This window comes from Schistocerca piceifrons, chromosome 2 (genome assembly GCF_021461385.2).
Source record: "Schistocerca piceifrons isolate TAMUIC-IGC-003096 chromosome 2, iqSchPice1.1, whole genome shotgun sequence".
NCBI classification, from domain to species: domain Eukaryota; kingdom Metazoa; phylum Arthropoda; class Insecta; order Orthoptera; family Acrididae; genus Schistocerca; species Schistocerca piceifrons.
In genome coordinates, this window is record NC_060139.1 from 444,802,237 (window position 1) to 444,821,281 (window position 19,045).

Genomic DNA, 19,045 nt, shown 5'->3' on the forward strand with positions numbered 1-19,045 from the left:
CCTATCTTGAAAAATGGTTCAAATGGCTCTGAACACTATGGGACTTAACATATGAGGCCATCAGTCCCCTAGAACTTAGAACTACTTAAACCTAACTAACCTAAGGACATCACACACATCCATGCCCGAGGCAGCATTCGAACCTGCGACCGTAGCGGTCTCGTATCTTGAACTTTGTGTGTCTGCGTTGTCGCCTGAACAATGCAAGAGGTGTAAATACTGAATGCTATTTGATAAAGATGAAGTGCCAAAATATCTGAGACTGTATAACTGTATTTTAATTAATTTCTATCAAAGCCTAAACCGTACAATAAGAAGGATGTCCTGTGAAATTCTGTAGAGTGCAGTACAGTGAACAGTGCTGCAATGCGTTACGTCACTCTACGTTACTTTGCAGCTTCAACACACATGAATAACAGAATAAAAATGCTAAATTAAATTACAAAACGAATTTTGAAGGAATAAGAAACCAAAAATATTTCTGTGAAAATTCTCTAGAATTTTACGAACTCAGACTGATTAAACAAATTTGCAAACCCTCACTGTATGATACACTTTGAAATGGAAAGCTGCACTGCGAGAATTAAACTGTCTGCTTAAGAACTTTACCTAAGCTGACTCTCAGATTAATTCTGAAATGCAACACCTAACTGTGAATCATCTCACTACCTCGACTGTAATGTAACTCGCTAACGAATATTCATGTCTCATTTGTGGCAGCGGTAACTCAATACTGCTCGAAGTGATGCACGTGGATATGTAGCGCAGCAGCAAATCAGCTAAATAAAAGAAAAGCATCGAGTGCACTGCAATGAGTGCAACCATTCGAAGCATTTCATGCCACCTTTTTAAACAACTATGTTCCGGCCAGTGTAATGTGGCGACACACATAATCAGAAAGATAAGACTGTGTGAGGAGACGGTGGTAGAGTTTTAAGTTTGCTAGATGACTGAAAGGAGACTAACGTTTTTTAAAGAACTATATTGTGAATAACGAAAATCACTCCTTAGCTGTTACGATCATCTTTACAAAAATTACCTCTTATTTAAAAGTATGACTATCGTGAAATTAATTGCTGAATGGTAAAGGAGTGGTAAATCTATAACTGCTGAGTGCAAGCCATGTGAACTGCTAACTTTATGACGCCTGGAAAACGAAACTAACCCAAACCAATAAAGAAAATTCCTATCAAAACTTCCCGTTTTCCAAACATGTCATAAATTACATGCAATCAAGAAGTACAGCAACTGGAAATCTTCGTTTCTCAAACTAATCTTTAACAAATTGTATTTCCAAAATTCAACATCCTCTGTATCTTTATCTCTGTGCTCTGCAAGTCATTTCTACCGCGCGCTGTATCGTGACCAACACCCAACTCACTCACTAGCTTCTCTCATAGCCAGAATGCTGCAGCAATGGCAATGCTGCTAGCAACTAAAGATCACATTGCCTGTAGTGAGAACCTCTATGGCGTAACGTATCGATGATTGAAAATCCCTGTTTGAAAAAAAAATCCAATGTACAGGTATGAAGTATGACGCATCGTATGAAAGTAGAGTTTACATCACTTTTATTGAATACCAAAAATAAGCTAGAAACCTTATAACGTGTCTATGCGCATGGAATGTATCGCTGCAACAATGTGGAGCGTGAAGAGTGAGAAAACCAAGGAACAGAAAACTGTAAGAATTTCAGTTGTGGCGTGAAATAATTTGAAATGAGATGTGCCACAATGTTACTAAAACTACGCCAGCCGAGATATAAAGAGATACTAGTAGTGTACAAAGAAACTGATACCAGAATAAGGGTAGCTTAGTAACAAGAAACGTCATAGCCTGGGTATGGCCTCTGACAATGTGAACTGGAATGATGTATTCGAAATCCTGTAACGATTGGGATAAATTACAGAGATAGGCGAGTGTTCAACAATATTTATGAAAACCAAATGGTAACAGTAAATGTGCAATATCAAGACAGCTAAGTACGTGTTAGGAAGAGAAAAAAGCAATTCTGTAGCTTGTCATCAATATTATTTAGTTGTTATGTCGAAGAACCAACACTTAGAACAGCTGTTGGACGTAATTCAGTGACTATTTGACACAGAGTATGGGTAGGCAAAGCACAAACAAAGGTGACAAAAAGTAGCAGAAAGGAGAGTAGCACCTTACCTAATATGGAAGTACGAAAAGATAAAATAATAGAAGAATGAAGGAATCCTCCCAGTTGGGGGCAAGATGACACTGAGTGGCTGAAGCAAGGAAGATGTCAAACTGGATTTGTAAAGAGAAGAAAACTTCCATCAATAGAACCACTGCAGTGGTTTTAAATACTTGCGTGCAACGAAGTAAAAAATGAATAAAAGTGCACTTTAGGGGCTCATCTTTGTATGGAAGTGAATCGTCGCCATGGTAATGACAACGGAAAAGAAATTGAAAAATGTTATGCTTTAGAAAGGTGTTAAAACGAAGTGAACAGATAAAGTTAGGAACAAAGAGGTGCTACAAACATACGGAACGATACGAAACCCAGATATGTATATTTACCATGCACTAAACACTTCACGGTGGCTTGTAGAGTATACATGTTGATGTAGAAACAGTACTGGTGTCAAAAGTAAGAGTAGACAAAAATTACGCCATCTTATAGCTCGTATATCCTGTAGGCAAAATATGTCACATAAGCTTCTAGCAAGAGTCATACGATAACCTTAAAGTCAGTTTCTATCTATTACACCGCTCTAGCTAACTACACGTGATAGTTGACTGACTAAAAGCGTTCTATGCCCTCGAACCAGAAGCGTACAGGGAGAATGTGGTTGCTCCACCGTCATCAACAGAGTTCCCTTTTTAATCTTGACCCTTCGACTGTTACTCATGAGACTTAGTCTGTGTGACTGATAGACGACGTATCTGTGAGGTCCCATCGAGCTGAAAATTCCTTTGGTCTGCGCAAAATTCCGGAGAGATAATATGTAGCCGCTAAAAAGAGAGTAGCGGTAGGTTTAACATAATTGCTAGATGTACGAAGCAAAGGAAGTGAAGGCAATCTGCTTGTTTCGAAGCCAAATTACGCATGATGGACATACCAAGGAGGGAGCAGACCAGCACAAGCAAAGAGGACATTCCTCGCAAAGAGAAGTCTACTAGTAGTCTACTAGGCCTTAACTTGAGGAAGAAACTTCTGAGAATGTACCTTTGGAGCACAACACTGTACAACAGCGGATCATGGACTGTGAGAAAACTAGAAAAGAAAAGAATAGAAACGTTTGAGATGTGGTGCTATAGAAGGATGTTGAAAATTAGGTGGACGTATGAAATAAAAGACGACGAGGTTGTCTGCATAATCAGTGACGAGAGGAGATGTAGAAAACGTAAACAAGATGAAAGGACAAAACAACAGGACATGTGTTAAGACATCAGGGAATAATTTCTACGGTATTTCAAAGAACTGTAGAAGGTAAAAACTGTAGAAGAAGGCAGAGATTGCGATATATCCAACAAATAACTGAAGAAGTCAGGTGCGAGCGCTACTTTGACAAGAGGTCTGTACGAGCTTCCCTCACCGGTTTGAATCATACTGGCAGGGAGGGCAGCGCTCGACCAGGACTTCAACATGCGTAAACAGGAAGGCGCAATTGTCAACCTTTCTCGAGAAAATCGAGTTTGAAAATTTTTGGTTTGCTTATATGCTTCATATGATCGCTAATTTTCAAAGGGTCCGCAACCGAGCGAGTAAGCTCTTAGTTTCGCGAGCGCGATGTCTCTGGATCGAATCTCACTGTCGCTACGCCCTTTCTTCCCCACGTAATTATAGCAACAGATATACGTCATACCCCATAAAATTGTGTGATGAGCGAGACCCGTTTATGAACCTACATCAAGTTCGTTTTCCAGTAGATGCATGGAAAGAACCATGCACATTCAAAAATTAGGCATTTGCTCGTAATACATGTGCTGTATGTTTTAGTAATTATTATTTTCCATGTTTCTACGATCAGTAGCATCCAGTTTCGTGCAGTTCCCTGTAGGTTTCACATTATACTCATCACAAATGTAGATAAAACAACACACAAAATAACTGTATCGATTTGATTGAAAATCCTTGTGTATTGTCTTACAAAGAAAATTCTTCTTTTTTTTAGGATAAAGATTATGAAAATAATAATCTGTTGTTAGCGAGAATGAAAAAAAAAAAACGAAAGTACTGGCGGCGAGATTCTATTCAGAGATCTCGCACTTATGATACTAATAGCTTACGCGCACGGCTACAGACTTCTTGAATACTAGGATTAGATTAGATTAGATTAGTACTTGTTCCATAGATCATGAATACGACACTTCGTAATGATGTGGAACGTGTCAGGTTAATATAAGGTGTTTATACAAGATATTACATTAGACAAAATATTACATGACACTCAATAATTTTTTTTATGGAGGTAGAGAAATTACCCACTTACTATATCCAAAAATTCATCTAATGAGTAGAAGGAGTTGCCATTAAGAAATTCTTTTAATTTCCTTTTAAATGCTATATGGCTATCTGCCAGACTTTTGATGCTATTAGGTAAGTGACCAAAGACTTTTGTGGCAGCATAATTTACCCCCTTCTGAGCCAAAGTTAGATTTAACCTTGAGTAGTGAAGATCATTCTTTCTCCTAGTGTTGTAGCCATGTACACTGCTATTACTTCTGAATTCGTTCGGATTGTTAATAACAAATTTCATAAGTGAATATATATATTGTGAGGCTACAGTGAAGATTTCTAGCTCTTTAAATAAGTGTCTGCAGGATGATCTTGGATGAGCTCCAGCAATTATTCTGATTACACGCTTTTGTGAAATGAACACTCTTTTACTCAATGATGAGTTACCCCAGAATATGATGCCATACGAAAGCAGAGAATGAAAATAGCGAGGTAAGCTAATTTACTCAGATGTATATCGCCAAAATTTGCAATGACCCTAATAGCATAAGTAGCTGAACTCAAACGTTTCAGCAGATCCTCAGTGTGTGTTTTTTTTTTTTCCAGTTTAACCCCTCATCAATGCATACACCTAGAAATTTTGAATATTCTACCTTAGCTACCGATTTCTGATCGAAGTCTATATTTATTAACGGGGTCATTCCATTTACTGTGTTTTGTCAAATTTAATGAGAGGCCATTTCCAGAGAACCACTTAATGATTTTCTGAAAAACATCGTTTACAATTTCGCCAGTTAATTCTTGTCTGTCGGGTATGATAGCTATACTTGTATCATCGGCAAAAAGTACCAGCTTTGCATCTTCGTGGACATAGAATGGCAAGTCATTAATGTATATTAAGAACAGCAGAGGACCCAAGACCGAACCTTGCGGCTTCCCATTCTTGATTGTTACCAAGTTTGAGAAATCACCAGTTTTTTGCATATTATGTGAACTGTTCATTTCAACTTTCTGCACTCTTCCAGTTAGGTATGATTTAAACCATTTGAGGACTGTCCCATTCATACCACAGTACTTGAGCTTATCTAGAAGTATTCCATGATTTACGCAATCAAAAGTCTTTGATAGATCACAAAAAATCCCAACGGGCGACTTCCGGTTACTCAGAGCATTTAATATTTCATTAGCGAAAGTATATATAGCATTTTCCGTTGAAAAACCCTTCTGGACACCAAACTGGCACTTTGTTAAAACTCTATTTTTACGAAGGTGTGATGCTACTCTACAATACATTACTTTTTCAAGAATTTTGGATAAGGCAGTCAGAAGAGAGATTGGGCAATAGTTGTTGACATCAGACCTATCCCCTTTTCATACAGTGGTATAACAATGGCATACTTCAGTCTATCTGGGAAAACACCCTGCTTCAGAGAGCTATTACATATGTGGCTAAGAATCCCACTTATTTCTTGGTAACAAGCTTTTATTATCCTGCTGGAAATGCCATCAATCCCATGTTACCTTTTATTCTTGAGAGAGTTTATTATCTTCCTAATTTCAGATGGAGAGGTGGGTGGAATTTCAATTGTATTAAATGGTTGGGTAAGGCCTCTTCCATTAACTGCATTGCTTCTTCTAATGAACATACAGATCCTATTTTCTTTACAACATTTAAAAAATGATTATTCAAAATGTTTTCGACTTCCGGCTTGTTGTTTATCAAGTTTCCATTCGCTTTGATGGTGATGCCGTCATCCTCTACTCCTGGTTGTCCTGTCTCCCTGGTAATAATATTCCAAATTGTTTTGAATTTGTTATCAGAGGTATCAATCTCAGACATGATGCACATGCTTCTGGACTTTTTAATAACCTTTCTTAATGTAGCACAGTAGTTTTTATAATATTTGGCTGTTTCTGGATCATTACTCTTTCTTATTGTTAGATACACTTCCCTTTTGTGGTTACAAGATATTTTTATTCCTTTAGTAAGCCAAGGTTTTTTGCATAGTTTCTTATAATTATATTAAACTACTTTATTGGGGAAACAGTTTTCAAATTCTCTTAAAAGTGTATCATGAAATAAGTTATATTTTAATTTAGCACCAGGTTCCTTGTACACCTCATCCCAGTCTAACTGCTGAAGATTTTCTCTGAAATTTCTAATTGTTGAGTCAATAATTGAACGCACAACTTTGGAGGGTAGTTTTGAATTACTGAATGGAGCTATGTCATATACTGTAACTAGCTGAGCATCATGATCAGAAAGCCCATTCTCAACAGGACAAGAATTTATGTTTTTAAACCTATCTTGGTCTATATAAGTGTTATCTATCAATGTGCTGCTGTCCTTTACTACCCGAGTAGGAAAATTAACGACAGATATCAAATTGAAAGAACCGAGCAAGACTTCCAGGTCATTCTTCCTATTACACTCTTTCAGTGAATCAACACTGAAGTCCCGACAAATAATAATTTGCTTTCCCCTGTCTGACAGATAGCACAACAAGGCATCCAAGTTTTCCAGGAATAAATGAAAGTTTCCTAAAGGGGACCTATATACTGTTACAATTATAAAAGAACCCTCCTTCAATTTAAGTTGACAGGCACATGCTTCTATATGTTGCTCTAGACAAAACTTTTTTGTATCTAAGCTTTCTACACAGTGATAACTTTTGACATATGTGGCAACTCCTCCTCCCACCTTATTCTCTCTACTCATATATGCAGCTAGTTTACAACCACTGATATTTACCTTTTCCATATCAGACACAATATGATGCTCCGACAGACATAGTATATATACAGGCATAGCATATATACCATGAAAAGTATCCAAGCATGACAAAAATGTTCAAACTTGATTTTCTAGAAAAGCACTGATAGTTACATCTCCCTGTTTACATGTACTGATTCCTAATTGCGCCTTGCACATCCTTTCAACATGAATCAAGGTGTGCAAGTGGGGATGGAATTCTTACGATCTCCTTGGGAGATGAAGACGCTGCCAGGGATAGGAATTTGTGTCCGGCCCCTTCAAACCAGTCAGAAAACGATGAAAAAAGTACTTCCAGTGACTGGCCCAGAGAAATCGACTCGTATATCTAGTTGTACATATAGCTAGACAACGTTAATGAAAACATTAACTTTGCTAATCATTAATCCGCTGCTAAAAAAGTTAACTTCGTTAAAACTTAAAGCGTTATTTTACAGCAGATTTATTGGCAGTTAAAGTTAACCGTTAAAAGTTAGCTCGCAATAGTAATTTTTATGTTGTGAGTGTAGTGAAATGAGCAAGTGAGTGAACTTATTACCGTTGCTTTGATAAAAATACTTTGGTTGGGAAAGTTCAGGAAACACATAAAAAAATACAAAAAGAGTTTAATCATTTAATCATTTAGTTTTATGATTATTTAGCTATCAGTGTTAAATCATAGGACAATCAAAATACAGGAGAATCAGACAGTATCTGATATAAGGTGCATATTTCCCTTCGTAAACATCAACATGTTAAACTTGTCTTCCGAGTGGGGGACTAGTCTAGGAAGAAAAATTTTTTTCCCACGGAAAAAGTCGTTTGACTACAGCAGTCGAGAGTATAGGGGAATCATATTTAATAAAATAATTTACTAGAACCTATAACCTCAATAAATACCGCGTCGTTGAATGAGTCCTTTGGTTTCAAGTCCAGCCAAGTTTTGACAAGACTCTGGGCTTCACTTTCTACAGACGTGTTACTACTAGGATTCTCAAAAAAAATGGCTCTGAGCACTATTGAACTTAACTGCTTAGGTCATCAGTCCACTAGAACTTAGAACTACTTAAACCTAATTAACCTAAGGATATCACACACATCCATGCCCGAGGCAGGATTCGAACCTGTGACCGTAGCGGTCACGTGGTTCCAGACTGTAGCGCCTACGACTCTCTTTAAATTGTTGTTAAAACTAGAATCCGATTGCACGATTTAGTTTCTGCAGCAATCCACTAACAAAAGGTGTTGCTTAATGTGAACTCATTAAACAAACATCGATAAACAACCAACGCCTAATTATTTTCGCTCGAACTCGGTTGTTTACATCAAAGGTGAACACCCATGCGTAGCCACACACTTACATGACCCTACCTCGTCACGTCATGATATCCGCGGGCAATGAGGCGTCATTTTTGTCATAAATGTTAGGCACCTAATTAGCGATGAATGGACTCAAAGAAAGTTAAACAAAACCTAAAGGGCCCATTAACGTTTCTGAAATTAAGTTAAAAGTTAATACGTTATTCGAAAAGTTAACATCGTCGATTAACGATTAACAGATTAATCATCTTGTGCCCAGCTACGTTGTACATCAGAAAAATATCTTGTGTTTTTGAAATATTGTGATCAAAGACAGTGGAGGTCAGTTGGTACGTTTCTCCCACGTGTCAGTTACAACCTTGGAGCACAGAATGCCAGCTGTAATTTCGTAACAGACAACCAGACCACATGGAAGAGAAGTATTTTGGTCCTGGAGAGCTGACCTTTACGTAAATTCGCGTAACGTCTGGATTTCCGTAAATCTGTATTGGCAATCTACAAGGTCGCCACGTTCGCGAATGTAACCCACACAGGTTTGGCCGAGCGCAGTAACAAAGCCGGCAGCACCGGGACCAGGTGACGTGTTTCGGCGAAGGCCGGCGACACCTGTGTCTGTCTGCCTCAGCGCTCTGTATGTACTCACTCTGGACGGCCCACAGCGTGAAGTTGCGCAGCGCCTGCAGGAAGGCGGTGCTGTGGTCGCCGCAGGCTGTGCCCGCCTCGAGGCGCGCCGCCGCCAGCGCCACCAGCCGCACCACGTCCGGCAGCCCGGCAGACGCAGCCAGCTCTGCAACACCGGCGCACACACGTCTCACACCTCACACAAACCTCCGTCCACTCCGTCCTTTCTAAAACGACACAATGACGTTCTGTGAACTACACGTGCGATTTCGTAAATATCACTGTTCAAACAACTTCAAGCAGCCACATCTTTTAGATGAGTGATGTAGTGGGTGGTTATAGTTAAGGCGCAGTTATTCACAGAGGGTCAGCGTGGGCTGTAATTATCGCATGGCAGCGAATCTTGGCAGATAGTCTGATGCTAGAAAAAAATTTGTTGTTTCCGTTCGTGAGTGATTAGTAATGGAATGTGGGCAGAAAATGTCAAACAAGTGAAAAAGGCATAATGTTGATTTCATTATTATATGTGTGGTGTCACAGGGCTTAGGCCTGTCCCACCCCTCATTAAATCGACCAAGATTTATACGAATAATTGTAAGAATAGTTATTATTATTATGTTCTTTAAGTTTGTTTTTGGGTTTTCAGAAATACTGTGGGAACAAAGTTTATTTATGTCGCAGATAACGTGGAAGACGTTGCCCAACGATCATCATGAAAGTTCGACGTAGCAGCAAGTGGGCAAGGAATAAAACGAATGTTGCAAACTATCTCGAGCCATGGAAGAGCCTGGGCCGCGAGGGCGTCGAGCTTCCAAAGTCGTTGTTGGACAACGTCAAAGGAAGAGATATTCTGCTTTCTCTTTGTGAACAGATCGATCGAATCTTGAAAGGTTCATGTAAAACGTATAGGCGGGTGATACATTAGGTGGGACCCGATGCCTGTAATACTTCCACAGTTATTAAAAAGTTGTTAAACGGCAAAACCAATAGTTCATAATTTATATAGATAAAAAGTAGTAAAGATAGAGGAAAGTAAGAGTTGCGGCGTCAGAACGAAAAGTGATACATCGCTCAGCAACGAAAAAGGACGTAAACAGCGGTCGTTACGTGGTGAAAACAAATCAACTGATAAAATAGTAAGTCTGTAATTAAGCATAAATTCACGTAACACTGCATATGCTACCAACACAATTTGTCGTGACGAGACTTTGACAAGATGTTCTACAGCGCCAGATTTGTACCTCGTGCTCAAATTTGGAACTAATTTTTTCAGCTTAAATCGGTTCCACATCAACGCATTACAATGTCTACCTACTTTCGCTGCCATACGATTATTATGACCCGCGCTGGACCTACTCGAGTAGCCAAAAAAAAAAAAAAACGGTATTTCACCATCGGTAGTTTCGGCAGTGCTCACAGGTGTGAATAGGCTATTAAGGAACCATCAGTTTAACAAGTCATGGTTGCAAAATATTGACACCAATTATTCACAGAAGGATGCAAAAATTGGGAGGAACCTGTCTTGGAGAAGATCAATTTTTGGTTCAGGAGAAATGTAGCAACAAGCAAGACAACTGACCACACGTCTTATCTTAGAAGATAGGTGCAGAAAGACAAACCTACATTTAAACAGAATAGCACTCATACGTTTAGAGAAAGCTTTTGACAATGTTGACTGGAATACATGCACTGAAGCTTTGAAGGTAGCAGAGATACAAAAATACAGGCAGCAATTGGTAATTCACAACTTGTACAGAAAACAGACCACATTTTAAGTGCCCAAAGACATTAGGGGTCGCAATAGTTGCGAAGAGAGTGAGTTAACGCTGTAGCCTACTCCAGGCTGTCAAGCAAGCAAGGAGAAATTTGAAAAGAATTAAAATTCAGGGAGGAAGAAGCAAACACTTTGAGGTTCGCCGAGGAAAATTGTAATTCTGTCGGAGAAGGTAAATAACTAGGAAGAGCAGTTGTATGGAATGGGTAATGTTATGCTGGAGCCAAGGTAGCCCCTGAGGCCCGGCAACCCATGTTACACCACAGAAAACGATATTGTCTGTGTCCAAGGTGTACCAAAAGCGCCATGGTAAACACTGGATATTTACATACAAGATAATGGAAACAGACATTCCGAGCACTACTTCCTGCAGCGGGAGCCCTACGCCAAAACCTGATTCGCTGGAGACAGCCATTTAGGGGCTAGAACCAGCCCCAAAGTTCAGTTCACTCTGGATGCCAACCTCGTGTACTTCGACCGCTGAAGATTACGTGTTTGTCTCTGAATCGGACTTTTATTCGTTTGTTGTTCAGTCATCAACCTTGTGAACTTACATCAATAAGAGTTGTGTTTGTGAAAAATTGCGAATTGTCAGTCACAACAGGTAGTGACTCGAAAAAAGATTATAACATGAACATCAACTAAACTAGGACAAGGGCAATAGAATGCAGACGAGTTAAATCAGACGAAGCTGAGTGAATTAGGTTAGGAAGCGACACACTGAAAGTAATACATGGCTTTAGCTATACAGGCAGCAAAGCAACTGACGATGACCAAAGCAAAGGCCATACAAAACGCAGACTCCCAACAGTAAGAAAAGCAATTTGAAAAAGGAGACTTTGTTAACACCTTATAAAAAATTAAGAGCTTACAAGTCTTTCCATAAAGAATTTGTCTGGATTGTAGCGTGGGGTTAAACCCCCTTCCACAGCCCTTAGGTGGGGCTGCTTGCCCTCAAGCGTTAGAACAGCTGCGAGACACCACTCAGCTGAGCGGGTTCCAGGTCTCTGACAGGTACAGCTTTAACGTACTCAGCAAATATGCGTGGGTGGTACCGAGAGTGTAGCCGAACTGGAGGGAGCGGGGGGTAGTCTTAGGTGGCCCTTTGGCTTTTATTCACCCACATGTCGCCGTTGCACACGTCCGTGGTCACGCCACAGCAGGGCGCGAAACAGGAGGGCCGAGAAAGCATTGACATCCTTTGCTGCTTCGGGTTAGTTCAAATTTCGTCGAATGGTTTTTAACGGTCCCTAGTGGTCCCACCCTGTACACCACAGCAAAAATTGCGGTTACACTACACTCCGAAGGGATTAAATCATGTTCAGTGCAGCCCTAAGATGTCCTTAGAGGAGGGTTGAATCGTCCACATTACGACATATCAGTAATTTTCTCCTTTTCTTTTTTGTTTTAGTAATAATATTTTATTTTAGAGCAGATACAGTAATCTGACTATAAATGTCATTTGTGGTGTAGAAAAAAGCCCTTTATATGAGAAACACAGTCATAATGTGTAAAATCTGGAGTAAACAGTTCAGAAAACGTTATCGTTGTAAAACGATGTCCGTCTTTGACATACTTTACTTATTACTTCTCACTTCACTTTTATTCCTCCTAGCTGAGATCTCTTAAGACTTAGGTATCAATGTTTAGTTTCGTTCAATAAGAATAATACACATTTTATTTAAACCTTGTCTCATGCTATTTTATTTTGTACAACTAATAGCTTTGGTACATATTGGCATGTTTTACAGTAGAGGTGTCGGTGAGTTTGATTGTATGAAGGCGAATAATCGGCTTGCATGACATCTGTTTAGTCACCATTAAGACTATCTCACTGAGATCGCTACGAATTGTGGTAGTTATTCAGAACCTGCTTGCTTTTAATTTTCGAAGTCCTATTCGCTAGTGCGGACAACATTGGCGCACTTGAGAGATTCGAAGCCGACACGGTCGTGAAAATAAGAAACCAAAGCAGTTGTTGCCGAAGTACGTAATATTAATTGCAAATTAATATTTCCATTCGTCGTCAGCTTGACTCTCCTGTTAGGACTAGTAAAATAGATGATTAATATGCTGTATATGTAATTTTATTTCAAAATATGTACGTTTAATGGCTGCTTCTTCTTCATGTGCGATGTCGACAAACCAGTTCATGATTTTTTGAAGGACTAAAAATCTTTCGTATAAACGTAAATAATTTATGCCTCAAAACCGTCAGAATCAAATAAACAGGTATAAAACAGAAAGATATCAAACACAACTGGTACATTCCTAAATAGATATAATTGTTATCGACTACAACATGAGGTAAGGCACTATTTCATTCATTCCTCACAATTCTGCTTTCTGGAGCAGGAAAATTGTTTATTTGAGGCTTCTAAATTAATATAAAAAGTTGTCGTTTGAAAACTTTGCAGTTCTATGTAATTGTTGTGTTGTTGTTGTGGTCTTCAGTCCTGAGACTGGTTTGATGCAGCTCTCTGTGCTAATCTATCCTGTGCAAGCTCCTTCATCTCCCAGTACCTATTGCAACCTACATCCTTCTGAATCTGCTTAGTGTATTCATCTCTTGGTCTCCCTCTACGATTTTTACCCTCCACGCTGCCCTCCAATGCTAAATTTGTGATCACTTGATGCCTCAGGACATGTCCTACCAACCGATCCCTTCTTCTAGTCCAGTTGTGCCACAAACTTCTCTTCTCCCCAATCCTATTCAGTACCTCCTCATTAGTTATGTGATTTACTGATCTAATCTTCAGCATTCTTCTGTAGCACCACATTTCGAAAGCTTCTATTCTCTTCTTGTCCAAACTATTTATCGTCCATGTTTCACTTCCATACATGGCTACACTCCATATAAATACTTTCAGAAACGGCTTCCTGACACTTAAATCTATACTCGATGTTAACAAATTTCTCTTCTTCAGAAACGCTTTCCTTGCCATTGGCAGTCTACATTTTATATCCTCTCTACTTCGACCATCATCAGTTATTTTGCTCCCCAAATAGCAAAACTCCTTTACTACTTTAAGTGCCTCATTTCCTAATCTAATTCCCTCAGCATCACCCGACTTAATTCGACTACATTCCATTATCCTCGTTTTGCTTTTGTTGATGCTCATCTTATATCCTCCTTTCAAGACACTGTCCATTCCGTTCAACTGCTCTTCCAAATCCTTTGCTGTCTCTGACAGAATTACAATGTCATCGGCGAACCTCAAAGTTTTTATTTCTTCTCCATGGATTTTAATTCCTACTCCGACTTTTTCTTTTGTTTCCTCTACTGCTTGCTCAATATACAGATTGAATAACATCGGGGATAGGCTACAACCCTGTCTCACTTCCTTCCCAACCACTGCTTCCCTTTCATGTCCCTCGACCCTTATAACTGCCATCTGGTTTCTGTACAAATTGTAAATAGCCTTTCGCTCCCTGTATTTTACCCCTGCCACCTTTAGAATTTGAAAGAGAGCATTCCAGTCAACATTGTCAAAAGCTTTCTCTAAGTCTACAAATGCTAGAAATGTAGGTTTGCCTTTCCTTAATCTTTCTTCTGAAATAAGTCTTAAGGTCAGTATTGCCTCGCGTGTTCCAACATTTCTACGGAATCCAAACTGATCTTCCCCGAGGTCGGCTTCTACCAGTTTTTCCATTCGTCCGTAAAGAATTCGCGTTAGTATTTTGCAGCTGATAGTTCGGTAATTTTCACATCTGTCAACACCTGCTTTCTTTGGGATTGGGGCCGGCCGGAGTGGCCGTGAGGTTCTAGGCGCTACAGTCTGGAACCGAGCGGCCGCTACGGTCGCAGGTTCGAATCCTGCCTCGGGCATGGATGTGTATGATGTCCTTAGGTTAGTTAGGTTTAATTAGTTCTAAGTTCTAGGCGACTGATGACCTCAGAAGTTAAGTCGCATAGTGCTCAGAGCCATTTGAACTTTGGGATTGAAATTATTATATTCTTCTTGAAGTCTGAGGGTATTTCGCCCGTCTCGTACATCTTGCTCACCAGATGCTAGAGTTTTGTCAGGACTGGCTCTCCCAAGGCCGTCAGTAGTTCTAATGGAATGGTGTCTACTCCCGGGGCCTTGTTTCGACTCAGGTCTTTCAGAGCTCTGTCAAACTCTTCACGCAGTATCGTATCTCAGATTTCATCTTCATCTACCTCCTCTTCCATTTCCATAATATTGTCCTCAAGTACATCCCCTCTTTGCTTAGAACTAGGTTTCCATCTGAGCTCTTGATATTCATACAAGAGGCTCTCTTTTCTCCAAAGGTCTCTTTAATTTTCCTGTAGGCTGTATCTATCTTACCCCTAGTGAGATAAGCCTCTACATCCTTACAGTTTTCCTCTAGCCATCCCTGCTTAGCCATTTTGCACTTCTTGTCGATCTCATTTTTGAGACATTTGTATTCCTTTTTGCCTGCTTCATTTATTGCATTTTTATATTTTCTCCTTTCATCAATTAAATTCAATATTTCTTCTGTTACCCAAGGATTTCTACTAGCCCTCGTCTTTTTACCTACTTGATCCTCTGCTGCCTTCACTACTTCATCCCTCAGAGCTACCCATTCGTCTTCTACTGTGTTTCTTTCCCCCATTCCTGTCAATTGTTCCCTTATGCTGTCCCTGAAACTCTGTACAACCTCTGGTTTAGTCAGTTTATCCAGGTCCCATCTCCTTAAATTCCCACCTTTTGGCAGTTTCTTCATTTTTAATCTACAGTTCATAACCAATAGATTGTGGTCAGAGTCGACATCTGCCCCAGGATTCTTCCATGTTTACAACCTTCTTTTATGATTCTTGAACCAAGTGTTAGCTATGATTAAGTTATGCTCTGTGCCAAATTCTAACAAACTGCTTCCTCTTTCATTTCTTAGGCCCAATCCATATTCACCTACTATGTTTCCTTCTCTCCCTTTTCCTACTACCGAATTCCAGTCACCCATGACTATTAAATTTTCGTCTCCCTTCACTACCTGAATAATTTCTTTTATCTCATCATACATTTCATCAATTTCTTCGTCATGTGCAGAGCTAGTTGGCATATAAACTTGTACTACTGTAGTAGGTATGAGCTTCGTGTCTATCTTGGCCACTATAATACGTTCACTATGCTGTTTGTAGTAGCTTATCCGAACTCCTATTTTTTTATTCATTATTAAACCTACTCCTGCATTACCCCTATTTGATTTTGTATTTATAACCCTGTATTCACCTGACCAGAAGTCTTATTCCTCCTGCCACCGAACTTCACTAATTCCTCCTATATCTAACTTTAACCTATCCATTTCCCTTTTTAAATTTTCTAACCTACCTGCCCGATTAAGAGATCTGACATTCCACGCTCCGATCCGTAGAATGCCAGTTTTCTTTCTCCTGACGACGTCCTCTTGAGAGGTCCCCGCCCGGAGATCCGAATGGGGGACTACTTTACCTCCGGAATATTTTACCCAAGAGGACGCTATCATTATTTAACCATACAGTGAAGCTGCGTGCCCTCGGGAAAAATTACGGCTGTAGTTTCACCTTGCTTTCAGCCGTTCGCAGTACCACAACAGCAAGGCCGTTTTGGTTAATGTTACAAGGCCAGATCAGTCAATCATCCAGACTGTTGCCCCTGCAACTACTGAAAAGGCTCCTGCCCCTCTTCAGGAACCACACGTTTGTCTGGCCTCTCAACAGATACCCCTCCGTTGTGGTTGCACCTACGGTACGGCTGTCTGTATCGTTGAGGCACGCAAGACTCAAAAAAAAAAAAAAAAAAAAAAAAAAAAAAAAAAAAAAAAAAAAAGGTTCAAATGGCTCTGAGCACTATGGGACTCAACTGCTGTGGTCATCAGTCCCCTAGAACTTAGAACTACTTAAACCTAACTAACCTAAGGACATCACACACATCCATGCCCGAGGCAGGATTCGAACCCGCGACCGTAGCAGTCGCACGGTTCCGGACTGCGCGCCTAGAACCGCGAGACCACCGCGGCCGGCCACGTAAGCCTCCCCACCAACGGCAAGGTCCGTGGTCCATGGGAGGAGGGTAATTGTTGTAAGCCTTGGAAAAAGAGCTACAAGAATGCTTATAAGCATAATTAGACGTGCGCAGCTTGTAGCAGCGATTAGCATTTGTTTTCAAAAGAAAGCCAGCTTAGCTGAGATGATGCACTATGCGCAAATATCATCTCTGAGTTGTTCATCCGTGCACTGCATTACGATTAGTAACAGATTGTACAAACTGTACTGCCCGTTAATATGGTGATAACCCGTCAGCAACTTAGAATGATGGCTTAAAGACATATGTTAGTCTTTTTTACCTGCTTAGGACTGCCTTAACAAATATGATTTAATAATGGTGTAACAACTTTTAGCATTGTATTTGATATTGGCGAAAAAGCCAAAATCTAGATAGTGCAAAAGATAAATATAATAACATACCAGTCAAATAGCGGTTTACTCTGTCACAAAAATGAGTCTAATTAGATACCAGAATTCGCCTCAGAAAATTTAAATAAGTCGATAGCTGGACGACTGAAATTGCGTGGCGGACTGCAGACGAGAATCTTGCTGTGGATGTTAGTGCTGGAACTTAAACTGTCGCCACAAAACCATATGACAAGGAATATGGAGTCAGAGCTATCTTTTGCTGTCATTCCGGTAGACAACAGTCTACTCAGATACAAACGGTTTCAGATGTCCACCTTTAAGCAATGATGGTAGTGACAAAACGTACAACAGTTGTCATGCGAGTTATTTCTCGCAGCTTCATGTAAAGTTTTGTTGCTGCGCAACCTCACAAGACGGAGACGTCGCGCTGACGCAAGAGCTGACGCGGCCGCTGTGATACACTCGACACGCAGTGCGCTGTCCGCCTTGCACCAATAAAATAAAACTGACGGAAACCCAAAGGGTTACCATCCTCCCCAAAAAATGGTTCAAATGGCTCTGAGCACTATGGGACTTAACAGCTGCGGTCATCAGTCCCCTAGAACTTAGAACTACTTAAACCTAACCAACCTAAGGACATCACACACATCCATGCCCGAGGCAGGATTCGAACCTGCGACCGTAGCAGTCGCGCGGTTCCGGACTGAGCGTCTAGAACCGCGAGACCACCGTCCTCCCCATTATGACTCAATACACTGAGCATGACATATTACACATTCTATTGCGCGTTACTAAAACAACGGATCACCAGAATGGGTGGAGGCAATTTAATTCTAATTCTGTTACTTGTTGGCATACCCCACTACCAAAAAGATTAAAGGACAGTTTTTTCACAGAGATCTTAAAAAATACTTTCAGCCAGTACAACATTAGAAAATAAACTACGGGCTCAGAAATTATAATCCTTTATATGAGGTTATATTTATTTCTTGTTCGGTTACGCACCTCTGAATGCTTTCAAATAATGGCTGAACTGAGGCAAAATAATTCAACAGGTATTGTCTTACTTTTATGAAGTTAATAACGTCCTAGGTTGTCTCTGAGATGCTTTACCTATGTTCTACTAAACGAATGTCCTCCCCTGGTAGCTGAGTGGTCAGCGCGACGTAATGTCATACCTAACGGACCGGGTTCGATTCCCGGCTGGATTGGAGATTTTTCCCCGCTCAGGGACTGCGTGTTGTGTTGTCCTTTTCATCATCATTTCATCCTCATCGACACCCAAGTCGCCGCCCTGGCATCAACTCTAAGGACTTGCACCTCTACCCGACAAGAGGCCCTAGCCACGCGTCATTACCATTTACTAAATGAATATTGTTTTGTAAGTAACTAGAAACAATTGATGGCTAGTTGCTGTTATTCACTAGGTACATACTTGTGGTGAGGAAGGACAGATATACGACCACTGTAATTTTTAGAATAAGTTTGTAAAAGGGAACCGGGGTCAAACGACACGGCCAAACAAGTATTTAGGTGCTCATTGGACGAGAGTGTGGAATATTTGGAAGGGATAAATGGATCGACCTGCCATAAGGAATGGAATTTAATCAAATGAACATGTAAACGGATGTATAAAAGTTTTTACGCAATGAGTATGTAATCAAACAGATACAGTCTCGTGTACAATAGGTAAAGTTATCTATGTTGCCTAAAATATAAACAGTAGCAGTCTCAGAGGTCTGAATGAATAACTAATGGGTAAAAAACGACCAT

At 40.1% G+C, this 19,045-nt stretch overlaps 1 protein-coding gene across 1 annotated transcript in view; it reads right to left on the reverse strand.

Moving 5' to 3' along the window:
* The window catches only part of LOC124776760 (nose resistant to fluoxetine protein 6-like), a 381,483-nt gene that overhangs the window by 263,604 nt on the left and 98,834 nt on the right, over positions 1-19,045 (reverse strand). Inside the window, exon 2 of the mRNA XM_047251897.1 lies at positions 9,142-9,285. Coding sequence (XP_047107853.1) covers positions 9,142-9,285 — 144 coding nt within the window. The remainder of the gene's footprint in view (positions 1-9,141; positions 9,286-19,045) is intronic.